This window comes from Salvia splendens, chromosome 3, assembly GCF_004379255.2.
Source record: "Salvia splendens isolate huo1 chromosome 3, SspV2, whole genome shotgun sequence".
Lineage (NCBI taxonomy): Eukaryota > Viridiplantae > Streptophyta > Magnoliopsida > Lamiales > Lamiaceae > Salvia > Salvia splendens.
In genome coordinates, this window is record NC_056034.1 from 44,495,395 (window position 1) to 44,508,729 (window position 13,335).

Genomic DNA, 13,335 nt, shown 5'->3' on the forward strand with positions numbered 1-13,335 from the left:
GTAAACTGCAATATTGTTGGGGTAAGACTGCAATATTCAATGAATAACACTGCAATCTGGTAATGTAAAATGAGATATTTCCTATTTTACCCCTCCGTGTTTTTAATTGATTCAATAAATACTACCGCATGGCAGCTTGACAAGAACACGATTTTTAGATCCAATAGCCTAAAATGATGGTATGGTGTCACAATAAAGAGGGTTGTCATTTTAAGGTTGTCATTTTAATACATCCCTATATATTTATAGAAACTTTTTGCATTATTCAACCACTATAAATATATGCTTAGTTTGGGTAATGCTAGAGCGTACAAGTAAAGTGTCCAATAATTAAAAATGTTTGAGCTATAGATTTGAGAACTCCATTTTATAGCTTGATCTTGAACTTGCAAAATAGTACACTAAACTAGCAATTGTCTCTAAAATATGCCTCCCATGGATATAAAACAGATATTGAAGGAACAAGTAAATTTAAATTCATTCCAAGTGCGGATATTTGAATTCATATAATTATTACTCCATAATCATTGGGACATAATTTTAATTTCGAACGCAAATGGTAGTTTAATCCGGGGGCATGGATCCCCGCATCCATACGGCGTCGTTTGTCATGAATTCACTACTAGATTTCTCGTTTCCATCTTTTACCACCAAGACCTGACTATTGTTTATTTTAGTATATTGTCTTTTTATTTATTTTGATTTCAAACAAAATTCTTTAATTTGTTTCTCTAATAATTATCTTATTAATTTCTATATGTATTTAGAAATTTAAATATATATGAGCAGAGAATGAGCGGCGAAAATCGGATTCGGCAAGACTGAGATCATAATCGGCGGAAAGGCTGGGATCATAGTCGGCGAGGCTGAGATTGCAGTCAGCTTGATATAGTGTAAAAGTGAAGCTGAAACACCCATATATTTTACAGTCAGGATACAGGTTATGATGGCGGGGACCAAATAATATTATGAGACAACGGGTGAAGACATATAATACTGATTGTATACTACTATTATATATGTACTTGTTTATATGATTTATTCATGCTCTTATGTTTATGCTGTTGTGTTTTTGTTTTTTCTAAAATAATCCTTCTACATATAATTGTCATGATCAATAAATTGTATGTAGTATTGTGTGTTGATATCAGCGAAACAACGATGTACGTACGAAACACTAAATACACAAAACCACTCTAGCTCTTCACTCGTCCCTCTTCAGACTCCATTTAACACCAATTCACTATTTATAGGCATAACTAAGTCGGTAGATAACCTGCATTACCATTTTTAAATATTCTAACTAGGAGTAATTTATTTAATAATATTGCTAATATTACCATTCTGATTCTAGCTACTTCTTCTGGAGTAATTTATTATAACTTATAATAATATTGCTAATATTTCTCTATGACGGTTAACACATTCCAAATTAATTTGCTTTTCTTTTTCTTCATTGTCTAGATAATTTAGCAAAGTCGGTAGAGACAATTTAGTTCAATATTGTGCTAATGGTGTGATTTGAGAAGAATAAGACAAAAATCCAAAGTTTTTGTATAATTTTGTAAAATTTGAACTTATCAATGAAAGTTGACCAAATATTTTCAAGAAAAATTAAAGAATCTTCATTTTTTATATCTCAAGTTTTTAAATTGAAGTAGAATAGGTTGTAAAGTACTTACTATGTTTTAATTACTTAAACCAACTGCAAACAGTTAATATTAATTTCTAATAAATCTGTGGTTCATTTATTGAAGGTAGTATTCGTGGTTTTTAAAAATGCCTTTCAGACTTTTCAGTGAAATCGCACATATTGATATCTACCTTCTACACGTTAGTACGAATAATAATATACTGTAGTGGAAGAAAGAGCAATGCCAAATTTAAATTTCAAATTGAAAGCAAAAAACGGTTTATTAAGTTTAATTTAGCCTCCACAGATACACAGATCACACTTATTTAGAACTTAAAAACAACAACATAATGTAGCAAACAATCTTACAAACAAATACAACCACACACACCATGCTTCCTTCAACGGTAGCTTCTGTAGTTTGGTGTGAACATGCAGCTCTCGGCGTACTTAACCAAGTCCGCCGGTCGAGGGAGTCGAGTCGCCAAACCTGTCGATAGGCAATACGTCAGCAAAACACAAACATATTGTGTTCGACCCCACAAATATATGATAAGATGCAACCAAGATGGTTTACGAACCTAGTTCATATGCCTTAGCAGCTACATTTGCAGCGATGTGAGCTGAGATCTTTCTGATATTCGTGAATGGAGGATATATCATCCCTTTGTCGTAGTGTTCCTGCGTCACTTGACCAGCCAACGCCTCCGCTGTTTCAACGAGACCGCATTCAGTTAATTTATTCAATCTAACACATTTTATGTTTGATTCAATACTTACAAGCTGCTAGAAGCATGTCGTCATGCACCCGGATTGCACCAGAGATGACCAACCCGAAACCAAGCCCGGGAAAGATATAAGCATTATTTGCCTGATGAACGTACATAAAAAAGAAAAGGTTAACAGCAATGGCGGAGACATTTTAAGGTGTGTGGTAACATAAAACATGCAAGGCAAGAGACCTGGCCAGGAACATGGAGTTTTCCGTTCAACTCTACAGGGTCAAAAGGACTTCCGCTCGAGAAGATAGCACGCCCCTAGAGAAAATCATAGAAGAAAGAAATTCAGACATCACCACATCTAGAAGCATGAAATGTGGTTCAAGTCTATGCAATCATCTAACCTCGGTCCAAGTATAAGCTTCTTCAGCAGTGCACTCGGCTTGTGAGGTAGGATTCGAAAGAGCCATGATAAGAGGTGTCTGCAGCGTTTAGTGCCAATTCAGAATATTTTACATACATAACATTATCAAGTGACAAACATAGAGAGAGAAAAGGAACCTTGTTGAAGGCGGCCATAGCCTCGACCACCTCTTTGGTGAATTGTTTTCCAACACCAGAAGTTCCGATCAGAGTTGTTGGTTTGATAGCCTAACAATGTGTCAAAACGATAGAGATAACATACTTGCAAATTTAGATCTACATTGGAAATAGCACATGAGATGAGATATTCAACCAAACCTTGACAGCGTCTAAGAGATTTTTACAGGGTTCATGCTCGTGAGCCCAAGGTTGCTTGAAATGCTGGAGAGATTCCTTACGAGAACTAACAATCAATCCCTAAAAATTATGTGTAAATTGATTTATTCATTATCAATCGTCCAAGGAAACAACAACCTAAGGTTGACAGAGATAAGGTAAATCACAATTGTACACGAACAATCTGATCACCTTTGAGTCTACAAGCCAAATCTTCTTACGCGTTTCTTCCAAAGGAGCTTTGGTCTATGGATTACAAGCAGCAATGTTAGATTGTGCAAACAATATCTGTAACAGTGCCAGAAAATGTTGGAACATATATTACCTGCTTTGATATTTCAAGCGCTATAAGCTCAGCTATACCAGTTCCAGCCTGCAATTAGAAACAAACAACCCTCGTAAATGAATGAAACTGGTAGCTATCAAGTATGGTAGGTAAGATGAATAAATAAAACATGATAACAACACGCATTTTAGGTCATTTTTGGTCATATAACTCCAAGATAGATGAGTTATCTACCATACTAAACTGCCCCTTAATTTAATAGGGATGATGATATACCTCACCAGCTCCGAGGAACAAGAATGTATGATCACCCAAGGAGCCGCCAAGAAGCTTAAGCGAAGCAACAAGGCCAGCAAGCACCACAGAAGCTGTCCCCTGTAGGAGAAAAATTATGTCAGTATAGAAAGGAATTCATGATATGTACTAGTAAGTTTGTAACTGTTTATACCTGTATATCATCGTTAAAGACTAAGTGAGTGGTGCCGTACTTGGCCAAGAGCTCAAAGGCATTGTGGTTGGCAAAATCTTCAAACTGCAATCACAAGCTCAGCGACTTTAGATGGAAAATTATCCGAAAATGAGGATACACATTCTTAAAAATTACTATTTGCTAACCTGTACAAGAACTTTTTCACCATAATTTTGCTTCACAGCAGTCATGAACTCTTCCAGAAGGTCATAATATTCCTGGACAGCAGAAAATCTATATAATCAAATTATGTCCAAAGATAAATTGGACAAGACTGATTCAAGCAGAGGGAACCACCGACCTTTCCAGTCGCCCGTCTTTGTTTGAGCCCAATGTAGAATTCATCATTTAGTAGCGTCTCATTGTTTGTTCCAACATCGATTGTTATTGGCAAACACTAGAAAGATGGTAGGTAAATCATAATACTGTTGGAGCTGCTATTAAGCACTCAATTCAATTTTTATAATCGAAGTTCTATTCAAACAGTTTTGCTAGATGGCTAAAACTATGAACATAACATAGAAGCGATTTGTGGGGGCTCACCGCAGAAGGCCTGACACCTCCTAGAGCAGTGTATAATGCCAATTTTCCCACCGGTATTCCCATTCCCTGCATTAAACATAGATGTTATGATCAAGTAAACATAAGCATCCTCGCATAAAACAACTCAATACAAAACCATATCTTTTATGCAATAAAAGTGGAGCATAAGAGAGAGTCAGAGGAATAACCTGGCAGCCAAGATCACCAAGTCCCAAAATCCTCTCACCATCAGTGACGACAATGACTTGAATTGACCTCTCGGGCCAGTTCCTAAGGACCTCGAGTATCTTCCCCCTGCACCCAGCCTTGCCAAGTCAAAACTAAAACAATAATATAATGAGTGTATAGATTTATACAGTGCAAATAAGAAGGCATACTTTTCCTTTAAACTTATATATAAACCCTGAGGCCTCCTAAAGATACTTCCATATTTTTGGCATGCCTCGCCAACTGTTGGAGTGTACACAACTGGGAGTAGCTCCTCCACATTATCAATGAGAAGCTTGTAGAACAATCTTTCGTTCCTCTCCTGTAAAGAACAAAATTTCGTACTCAATAAATGACGGGATTTGGCATCCCACTCCTCTTTTTAAAACAAATCTTATGACTAATCACCTATCTAAAGTCAACTGAGCGAAAATTGCACAAATTATAACTAAATCACAAGAGTAAAAGTTCAGTATAACTTGTAGATCATAACTAAACATTAAAAGACAGAAGCTTGAATAATTTGAAGTACCTCGAGCTCCATCATGGCCATGTACTTGTGCAGGGGAAGCTGATACTGGCGAATGCTATGCATCAACTTTTTCTCCTGCATCACAACGCAAAAAGATAAGCAAAAAATCATAACTTGTGAAATCAGCTCGATTTTTGCAGTTAATGAACAAACCTGAAGCTCTTGGGAGATAACAACGGGAGGCAGAAGACCGCGCAAGTAATGTGCATCTCTCTCCTTCTCGGTGAATGCAAGCCCCTTGTTATGATGGGGATCTCTCAGCAGACTATACCCACTGCTCACACAAACAAGTAAATACTAGCAACTCTTAGCCTCAATATGAACTAAAATCAAGATCAAACTAGCAAGCATTTACTCAATATGAATATATTTTCCAGCATTGATTTGACATTAAGATAATTAAAGTAAGAGCAATGCAAGCCCCTTGTTATCTCAGCTAAGTATACCCACTGCTCACACAATCAAGATAAATACCAATTTCTTATCCTTAATATGAACTAAATCAAGATCAAACTAGCAAGTATTTACTCAATGCATCTATATTTTCCAGCATTGATCCAACATTAACATAATTAAGCTAAGATCAATGCAATCCCCTTGCCATGTAGGGGATCTCACAACAAAGTATACCACCACTCACACAATCAACATAAATACTTATAATAATAATAATAGCATAGCATCCATATCAATTAAATCAAGATCAAACTAACAACTCTATATTTTCCAGCACTGACTGAACAATAAAAACCAAAATCAAGGGTGCTAAACACATTTAATTAGTTACAGAGTTGCACTTGATCATTTTCAGCTCAATCATTAAGCATCGAGCAATCAGAAGCAGTTTCGCATAAAATTTGTTCGAATCAAAGCAAAATACAAGTCAACGTAAAAAATGCATAAGCGTAGCGATGTAACCTGGCGACGGAGACGGTCCAGGGAGTGACGAGCTGATCCTCGGAGGCGCGATCTTCGCCGTAGACATCTTCGACTCCGCCGCCGACGGTGGATCTCGGGCTCAAGTCCAGCACCGATTCCCCTCCCCTGTGCTCCTTCAGAAAGCTCTCCATCCTCTCTCTCTCAATCTCTCTCTAAGGTGGAGGTGGAGGTGGTGGTGGTAGTGATAGTGTGTGAGGAAGCAGGAAATAGGAGATAGATATCTGGAGCTTATAGTGGAGGAGAGGGTATTGATTAATGGAAGAAGTCACACATGGCGGCCTAACGTGCTGCATTTGTATAATTGCCAATTGGATATAGTTTATGTCTCTGGTGGGGCCCTTGGGGTACGATGGTGACACATATGTGTCGTTTTGTACGATTATTAATAAATATTCTAATCAAAATCAAATCACTTTCCTATGTACTAACTGAGAAAAAGAGCACACAGTGAATGAATTATTATCTCATTTTCTTTTTCCTTTACATCTCTTCACAAGTAAACCATTTCTTAAAATTTGAATCAATAAAAAATAGGATATTTATGGATAATATATTAAAAGGAAAGTAGATCGGTCCATGATAGGAGCGATATACTTTAATTCTATAATGAATAACTGGATATGAATATGGTAAAGAGCTCATATATATGTTGGAGTTATATCACCAAAATGATTTAATATATGATTTCTTATCAATTTTTGCTTAGGTATCCAGACCTGCTATTTGGCATTCAGTTCTAATCCGACAAAAAATCATTTTAACTGGTTGTGGATTTATAGCGATCTAGGAATCGGAATCGGAATCGGACCGAATAAGATTTCAGTTCCTACACTAACCGATCGGTCAATATAGGGATCGAATAACCGATTTTTCATTCGAATTTATCCAGATATAATATAAACAATTCAATATCAAAAAAGATTAACAATCCAACACCTGAGAACCAATCATCCGATTCTCGATTCTTCACATAACCAGTTAAAGCCTATACAATTCCCAATTAAGTGAGAACCGGATAATCAAATAAGTAGCCCCTACATGTATCTTCCATATCAAAGTATCCATTTTCCTATCTAATTATAATTATCTTCGAAAATTATTTAGTAAAATTTCTAACGCCTTAAACGTAGATATTTATTGGACTCCATAAATAATTGAGATGAGATTAGTGTGGCATGATTAGCATGTGCGTGGGGGTACACCAACATGGATGACCTCGAAAAAAAGTAGGTGACTTTATTTAAAATTGATAGTGGAGACATCACTCCGTTGAAAGATTAGCTATAATTAATTATTCGTTGCTCCAAAAATATCCCAAGGAAATTCTACCCCGGCTGTGGCCTTCCCAGATCCACGTGCCAACTGTATACTAGAAAATCATTTTCTAATTTATTTTCCTTGCTTTTTCATTAACAAAATACAATATTAATGCCAGTTGCTAATCTCAAGAGGACTTAAATTGACTTTTTATATTTAAGCCAAATTACAAGTAAACTCTACATTCATAAAGTAAATATATCTCTTAAACTGTTAATATACTGTTCATTTTATTTTTGGTAAAGCGTCTCATAATTTTCCTTCCATCGTAACTTTTGTTTTCAGTTTATCATTTTATTACTCCTTCTGTCCCATAATAAAAATTTCTATTTTATCATTTCAGTTCATTTCACGATAAAAGTTATATTTCATTTTTACCAGAAATGATAAGTAAAACTCACCTTCTACCAACTTATTTTGCTCATATTTTATTATAAAATTAATATATAAGTGAGATTCATATTCCACTAATTTACTTAACCCATTTTTTTACCTTTTTTAAAATCCATGCCATAATAATGTAAGACTCCTATTGCAGGACAAAATGAGTAATATAGAACCAAACTCAATTTATTATTTATTTAATAAAAATTAATTATATTGTGGATTTTTTTTTCAAATGATGGAATCATGACATGGCTGTGTGCCTGTATCACTAGATGATCCATATTTTTTCCCCCGAAATATTAGAAAATTATAAAAGATTTAAATATTATCATAAAGTTTAAAAAGATAAAATCTTATCCGGTTCGTGGTTAATTTAATTGGATTTGTTTTATCCCAAAGTGGGCTTGGTGGAATTGTGACAGGTGATGTGAAGTGCCGGTGATTGAAATCCTCAATAATTAATCATGGTTTTTTTTTCTTCATTTTTGTGTGAGTGATTGGAATAATTGATTATGGTTTTTATTTTGCTTATTGATTATCTTAATATAATTGTGTGAAACAACAATTAAGAGCATCGCAATGGGGCGTCCTAAGGCGGGCCCTAAAGTCCGCCCTATGCACCGCCACATCAGCATTTTATCCTCATACCCTTCCACCTGCAGTGGGGCGCCCTAAGCCGCACCCTAAGGCGCGCCCTAAGCATTTTTACTGTTTAGTTAATTAATTTAACTGTTTTCAAATATATAAATGCAAACTTATTAAAAAACACAACGATTAACTAAGAACGGCAAAAAATTCATTGATTTATAAAAATAAAGTTACACGAGTTAGAAATAAAAAAAGACTATCCTACAAAAGCCCCAACTTCCGACTCAACTCATCGCTCAACCTCTGGAGACGCTCAGCTTGGGCCGGATCCGTACACCTCATATGGCCGTACGAATCCGCACTAAATTCCTGATCGTACGTCCGGTTGGCATCGAACGACCGATATTCGTCCGGCTGTGTACCCGGCCACCATACGGCATCTCCAAACATCGGGCTACTAGGACTTGAGTATCCACCGGAATCCATTGTATAGCGTAATTAGAGAGTTGAAAAGTGAATCGAAAAGTGAAGCCATGGTATATATGTAAACAAAATTTTCAAATTTTAAAATTATAAAAAAAAACAAAAACTCGTTGCATCGTCCGCGTCATCGTCCGTGGCACCCACAATGGGCGGACGATGGCGCGGGTGATGCCCTATCGTTCGCGCTTCGTCCGCAGACTAAGCGTCGGGCGCGGACGACTCATCGTCCGTCGTCCGCGGTGCCACGTCGGGCGCGCTATCGTCCGCCCCATTGCTGATGCTCTAACTCGCACCTATGAATAGGTTGTCAAGTTTAGATCGATGCATGTCCGATTCCTCACAACCATACAATAATGTCCAATTAAAATGTTTTCTGAATTAGTTCAATTAATTAGGAGGTGATGGTTGTATATTAAAGCTTTATTAATGTTGACTCATGGGATAGCATCATGATTTTATGTGATTTCTTTATTTTAAACATGTAGAGCAACCATGAGATATAAAGTTATAATTGAGCATCAACAGAATCACTTTTTAGTTGTCATATTAATATTTTATATTTTGTCCATGACACCAATAAGTTTAACGTAAAAATTTTAGCTACAACTTATATATGGAAATTAGGGGTGAAAGGTATAGTATATTGTGTCGAAAATATTAGTATCTCGTATGCCATATCAAAGTATCATAAATTTAGGTATGGGAAAATATTATACTGTTATCATATCGAATTTTTGATATATCGAAATTTTAGTATAGAGCATTTTCAATATCGTTATCGTAGCATATTTTCGATATGTTGAACCGAAATATGATGTATCATACTTCATGATGTACCGGATTTTGATACAATATATACGATTTATATTGATATATACATGGTATACAAAATTTCAAAGTACCACGCTATATGAAAATTTATACTGTTATCGTATTGAAATACTTCGATAAGGTGTTTTACCATACCGAAAACCATGATATTACTAAAATATGATATTTTCAGTATTTTCGGTACGATAAGTCCGTTATACCGATATTTTGTTGTTGTTTTTTCTATCCCCATTGAAAAACAAAAGTGAAGGCAAAATAAGATTCCATCCAAATCTAGAAAAATGCAAGAAAAAGTAATCATAAAATAAATATTGTAGTACTCCGTATATTGCAACAAGCCCAAACTATAATTACTTGTATCACATAATACCAACTCAAAAATTACCAAGATACATTGTTAAGCCCAAAATGAATTTAATGTATGAACCCTCATAATTGAACCCATGAGCCCAATAATTTGCCATTCATGTCAAGGCCTTTTGAATTTGAATATAGAAAAATGTGTACTCAATAGTTGCTCTTGTATGAGAATTGGTTGGGCCATGGTAGAGGGCTTTATGTTGTAGAATTTAAGGTTCTAATCTTATAAATTAAGGGAAATGTCCAGGTTGGGCTTAGGGCAAAGTTTTCCTAGTGGATTTCAGACTATTCCACACTAAAAATAAAATTTATTGGATAAAGGATCAATTTAATCTGTTTCAGCTGTTAGGGCTTCTGACCCATATAAATAGTGGGAGGACTGTTTTTACCATCAATTTTAATATTCATAATAGTTTAGGCTTTTGAGAAACTAGGATTTATGTGAATCTCTCTTCATATGGTCATTCTTATAGGGCATGGACATCACTCACCTTTGACTGAAATATAAACATGTATTGTTACAAACAAAGATCGATACAATCACAAGATTTAACAAAGAATCTAAGTTAAGAAATTAAGTCAATCTAAACCAATCAAATACATTAACAAAAAGAAATTATTTTTCTTAATAAATATACTCCCCCTTTTCTTATAAGTGAAACATTTTCTGTTAGACACAAAATTTTATACGGAATTTTGTTTTGTGAGTTAAAATAGAGATATAATAAAGCAAGGATAATAATGTGTCTATTTTAGATACTATATTAGTTAGAGCGACGTATCCAAAAAAAATGTTTCACTTAGTGGAACGGTGGAGTAGAATAAAATCTTTAGGGCACCCAGCTCGGTCTCGTCCCGGCGGGACGAGCCACAGGCGAGCTCGCGTTATGGGTGTCGCGTCTCGCAAAGGAAAGAGATAGAGGGTTGGAGGTGCTGTCTCTTAAAATGAAGTAAAAAGTGTTGTGGAGTCCTGAATAGTAAAGGAAAGAGATGGATTCGACAGGGTTATGGATGACCTTATACTCGATAAAGAGTTAGAATGATAAAATGGAAGTGTCTAATGACTAATAGTAATACAACGTAGTCCTTAGATCATTTCAGTGTTTGTTTTACTTATTTTCTATCAATCACGTGATAGATTGTGATGTTAAGTTGTTAAGAGTACAATTATCATAATGATGATGATGAGATGAATTATCTTAATTATATTCATGCTTAGCAATCATGATGTTGTTGCCGTCTACGACCACAACTACCAAATATGATATGGCTACAACAAGTTGGTTAAATAATTAATAATGACAGCATTTTTATGAAAGTGAAACCCAACTTCAACGATTTGGGCGCACGTGGACTTTGAATCTTAATATTCTCTAAATTATAAATTTATTCAATTATAATACATGTATATATATATATATCGTATTCAAAAGAAATGAGTAGTACACTTCGAAATTAATACAATATTAATGTAAGATATTTTCCAATTTTAATAAAATTAATCTTTTGCATACTTTTTCTTCATTTATTTCTCTAACTTTAACCTCTCACCATTAGTCATCATCTATTTTTTCTATATTTTATTATGGTATATGGAGTATTTTTTTTGAATATGTGCGTGTCGACACACAGTAGGAGAAAAGGAAAATAGGGCCCCACTAATAATACTATTGCTACTATTATTGTCTTCTCATTTTCAACGTTTGTTTCAGATATAGAAATGCATCACATTCAGCCAAATCTTGGCTTTTCACTAACCCCACCCCACCCAAATAATATAATATATCCATGTCTATATACATATAATTGTAATGATTACCTAATATATACTATGTGTTTGTGTGTGTGACATGAGTCGGCAGCTTCCCCATTTTGATTTTACCAATATAACCATATATAAAAATGAACATCTTTTTAGTGTTGGTGTTTGGATATACACCAAGTTGTGTGTTGCGAGATTGATATGTATTAAAGATTTACTAGCGTTGTTTGGAGTTTGGATATGATGTGTGTTGCGAGATTGATATGTACGATTATTAAAGAAAAGAAGATATACCAGTATGATATTGCCCAAATTTAGTAATACTGTACATTATTAAATTATTCTATATACTCAGTACCTATTTAAACTTTAATATACTGTTCAGACTATAATAATTAAAATTTTGATACATGATATGCTCTTTGTCGTCATCTCATTCCATTATTGATATCATATAGTAAATTAAGTAGGATCACTATTTTTTAGTTGTCTAGTTAAATAGTCATTTTCTCTATTTGACAGTAAAGCTATATTACTCCATTAGTATCCTTATTAATTTATGTTCAATTTAATTTCAGTGTTCTTGAAATATAAGTATACAAAAAGGGCTAAACACCAGAATATCGCTTTACGTCTGCTCAATAATTTATCTATCCTTTTTCAATTATATAAAATGCTTGCCAACATATCATCACCTATAAGAGAATGGTCTCACAACAGCCCCAATCGAAACTAATTTTCCAAACCATTGAATATCGATTCATCTCCAAGTTTATTTTCCTACTATGTAACATTACATACCTATGTTACATAAAAGATAAAATCAAAGTATTCACTAAAGTAAAACTATTTCTTTGAAGAAGGTGACAATTTGTCACTCAATTTTTAGTCTTTACTTAATCATTTCTTTGCAGGATCATATCAACAAAATCTTGATAGGCCCCAACACCTTTGTTGTCGACTTTATTTTTATAAATTATAACAATGTTTGCAAAAAACTTGAAATAATCAACTTTTCTTTAAAGTGATGAGATATCCGTACATGGCAACTAAATTCTGTCTCGCATTACATTCCAAGAATTTCATTAATGCGTTTGGCTCAAAATTAATTTTTTGTTTCTTAATTATTGCCAACTTTCTTCCTCTAAATTATTGCAAACTTTCTACTCTTTCCTTTTAAGTTCTTTGTCTTCTTCACTTTTTCATCCCAATGAAGAATATGATCTTGTGCGTAGGCCAACCCCAATACTAATTAAAATGCTCATTTTCCTACTAAACATACCAATAATTCCTTATATAAATATTAAAATACGCATACGTATATACAACATGATAATATCAAAATTTTTGTATTCGATCATTTAAGAGATCTTACGGGAAATTTTACAACCCTCGTGTGCAAGTGCGGAACTAGTTGGCTAAGCTTTAGGGACTTAAGCCACTAGTACTATTTTTATCCCTATTGTTATTTAGAATTGGTGTAAATCACAAAAAAATGTATTTTGCCCTTTATCAAATTA

General features: G+C 34.5%; 1 protein-coding gene across 1 annotated transcript; it reads right to left on the reverse strand.

The window, feature by feature from the left end:
* Positions 1–1,895: 1,895 nt before the first annotated feature.
* Positions 1,896–6,360, reverse strand: LOC121796312 (NADP-dependent malic enzyme). Its single transcript, XM_042195141.1, has 19 exons — positions 6,067–6,360; positions 5,302–5,422; positions 5,149–5,223; positions 4,787–4,938; positions 4,598–4,703; positions 4,410–4,475; positions 4,168–4,263; positions 4,013–4,084; positions 3,846–3,929; positions 3,674–3,772; positions 3,437–3,484; positions 3,304–3,357; positions 3,094–3,192; positions 2,914–3,003; positions 2,757–2,834; positions 2,596–2,670; positions 2,414–2,504; positions 2,215–2,343; positions 1,896–2,123 (listed from the first exon to the last, which is right to left on the reverse strand). The coding sequence occupies exons 1-19, from the start codon at positions 6,216–6,218 to the stop codon at positions 2,035–2,037; spliced, it is 1,776 nt and encodes a 591-aa protein (XP_042051075.1). The 5' UTR covers positions 6,219–6,360; the 3' UTR covers positions 1,896–2,034.
* Between the last annotated feature and the right edge of the window lie 6,975 nt (positions 6,361–13,335).

What these genes read in the sequence shown, in the direction of transcription:
- LOC121796312 (XM_042195141.1), bottom strand. Translation starts at nt 6,218, where the DNA reads ATGGAGAGCTTTCTGAAGGAGCACAGGGGAGGGGAATCGGTGCTGGAC. An exon ending in TTATCTCCCAAGAGCTTCAG is followed by an intron (nt 5,224 to 5,301) that starts GTTTGTTCATTA and finishes GTTGTGATGCAG; the next exon opens with GAGAAAAAGTTGATGCATAG. An exon ending in AAAGACGGGCGACTGGAAAG is followed by an intron (nt 4,085 to 4,167) that starts GTCGGTGGTTCC and finishes TCTGCTGTCCAG; the next exon opens with GAATATTATGACCTTCTGGA.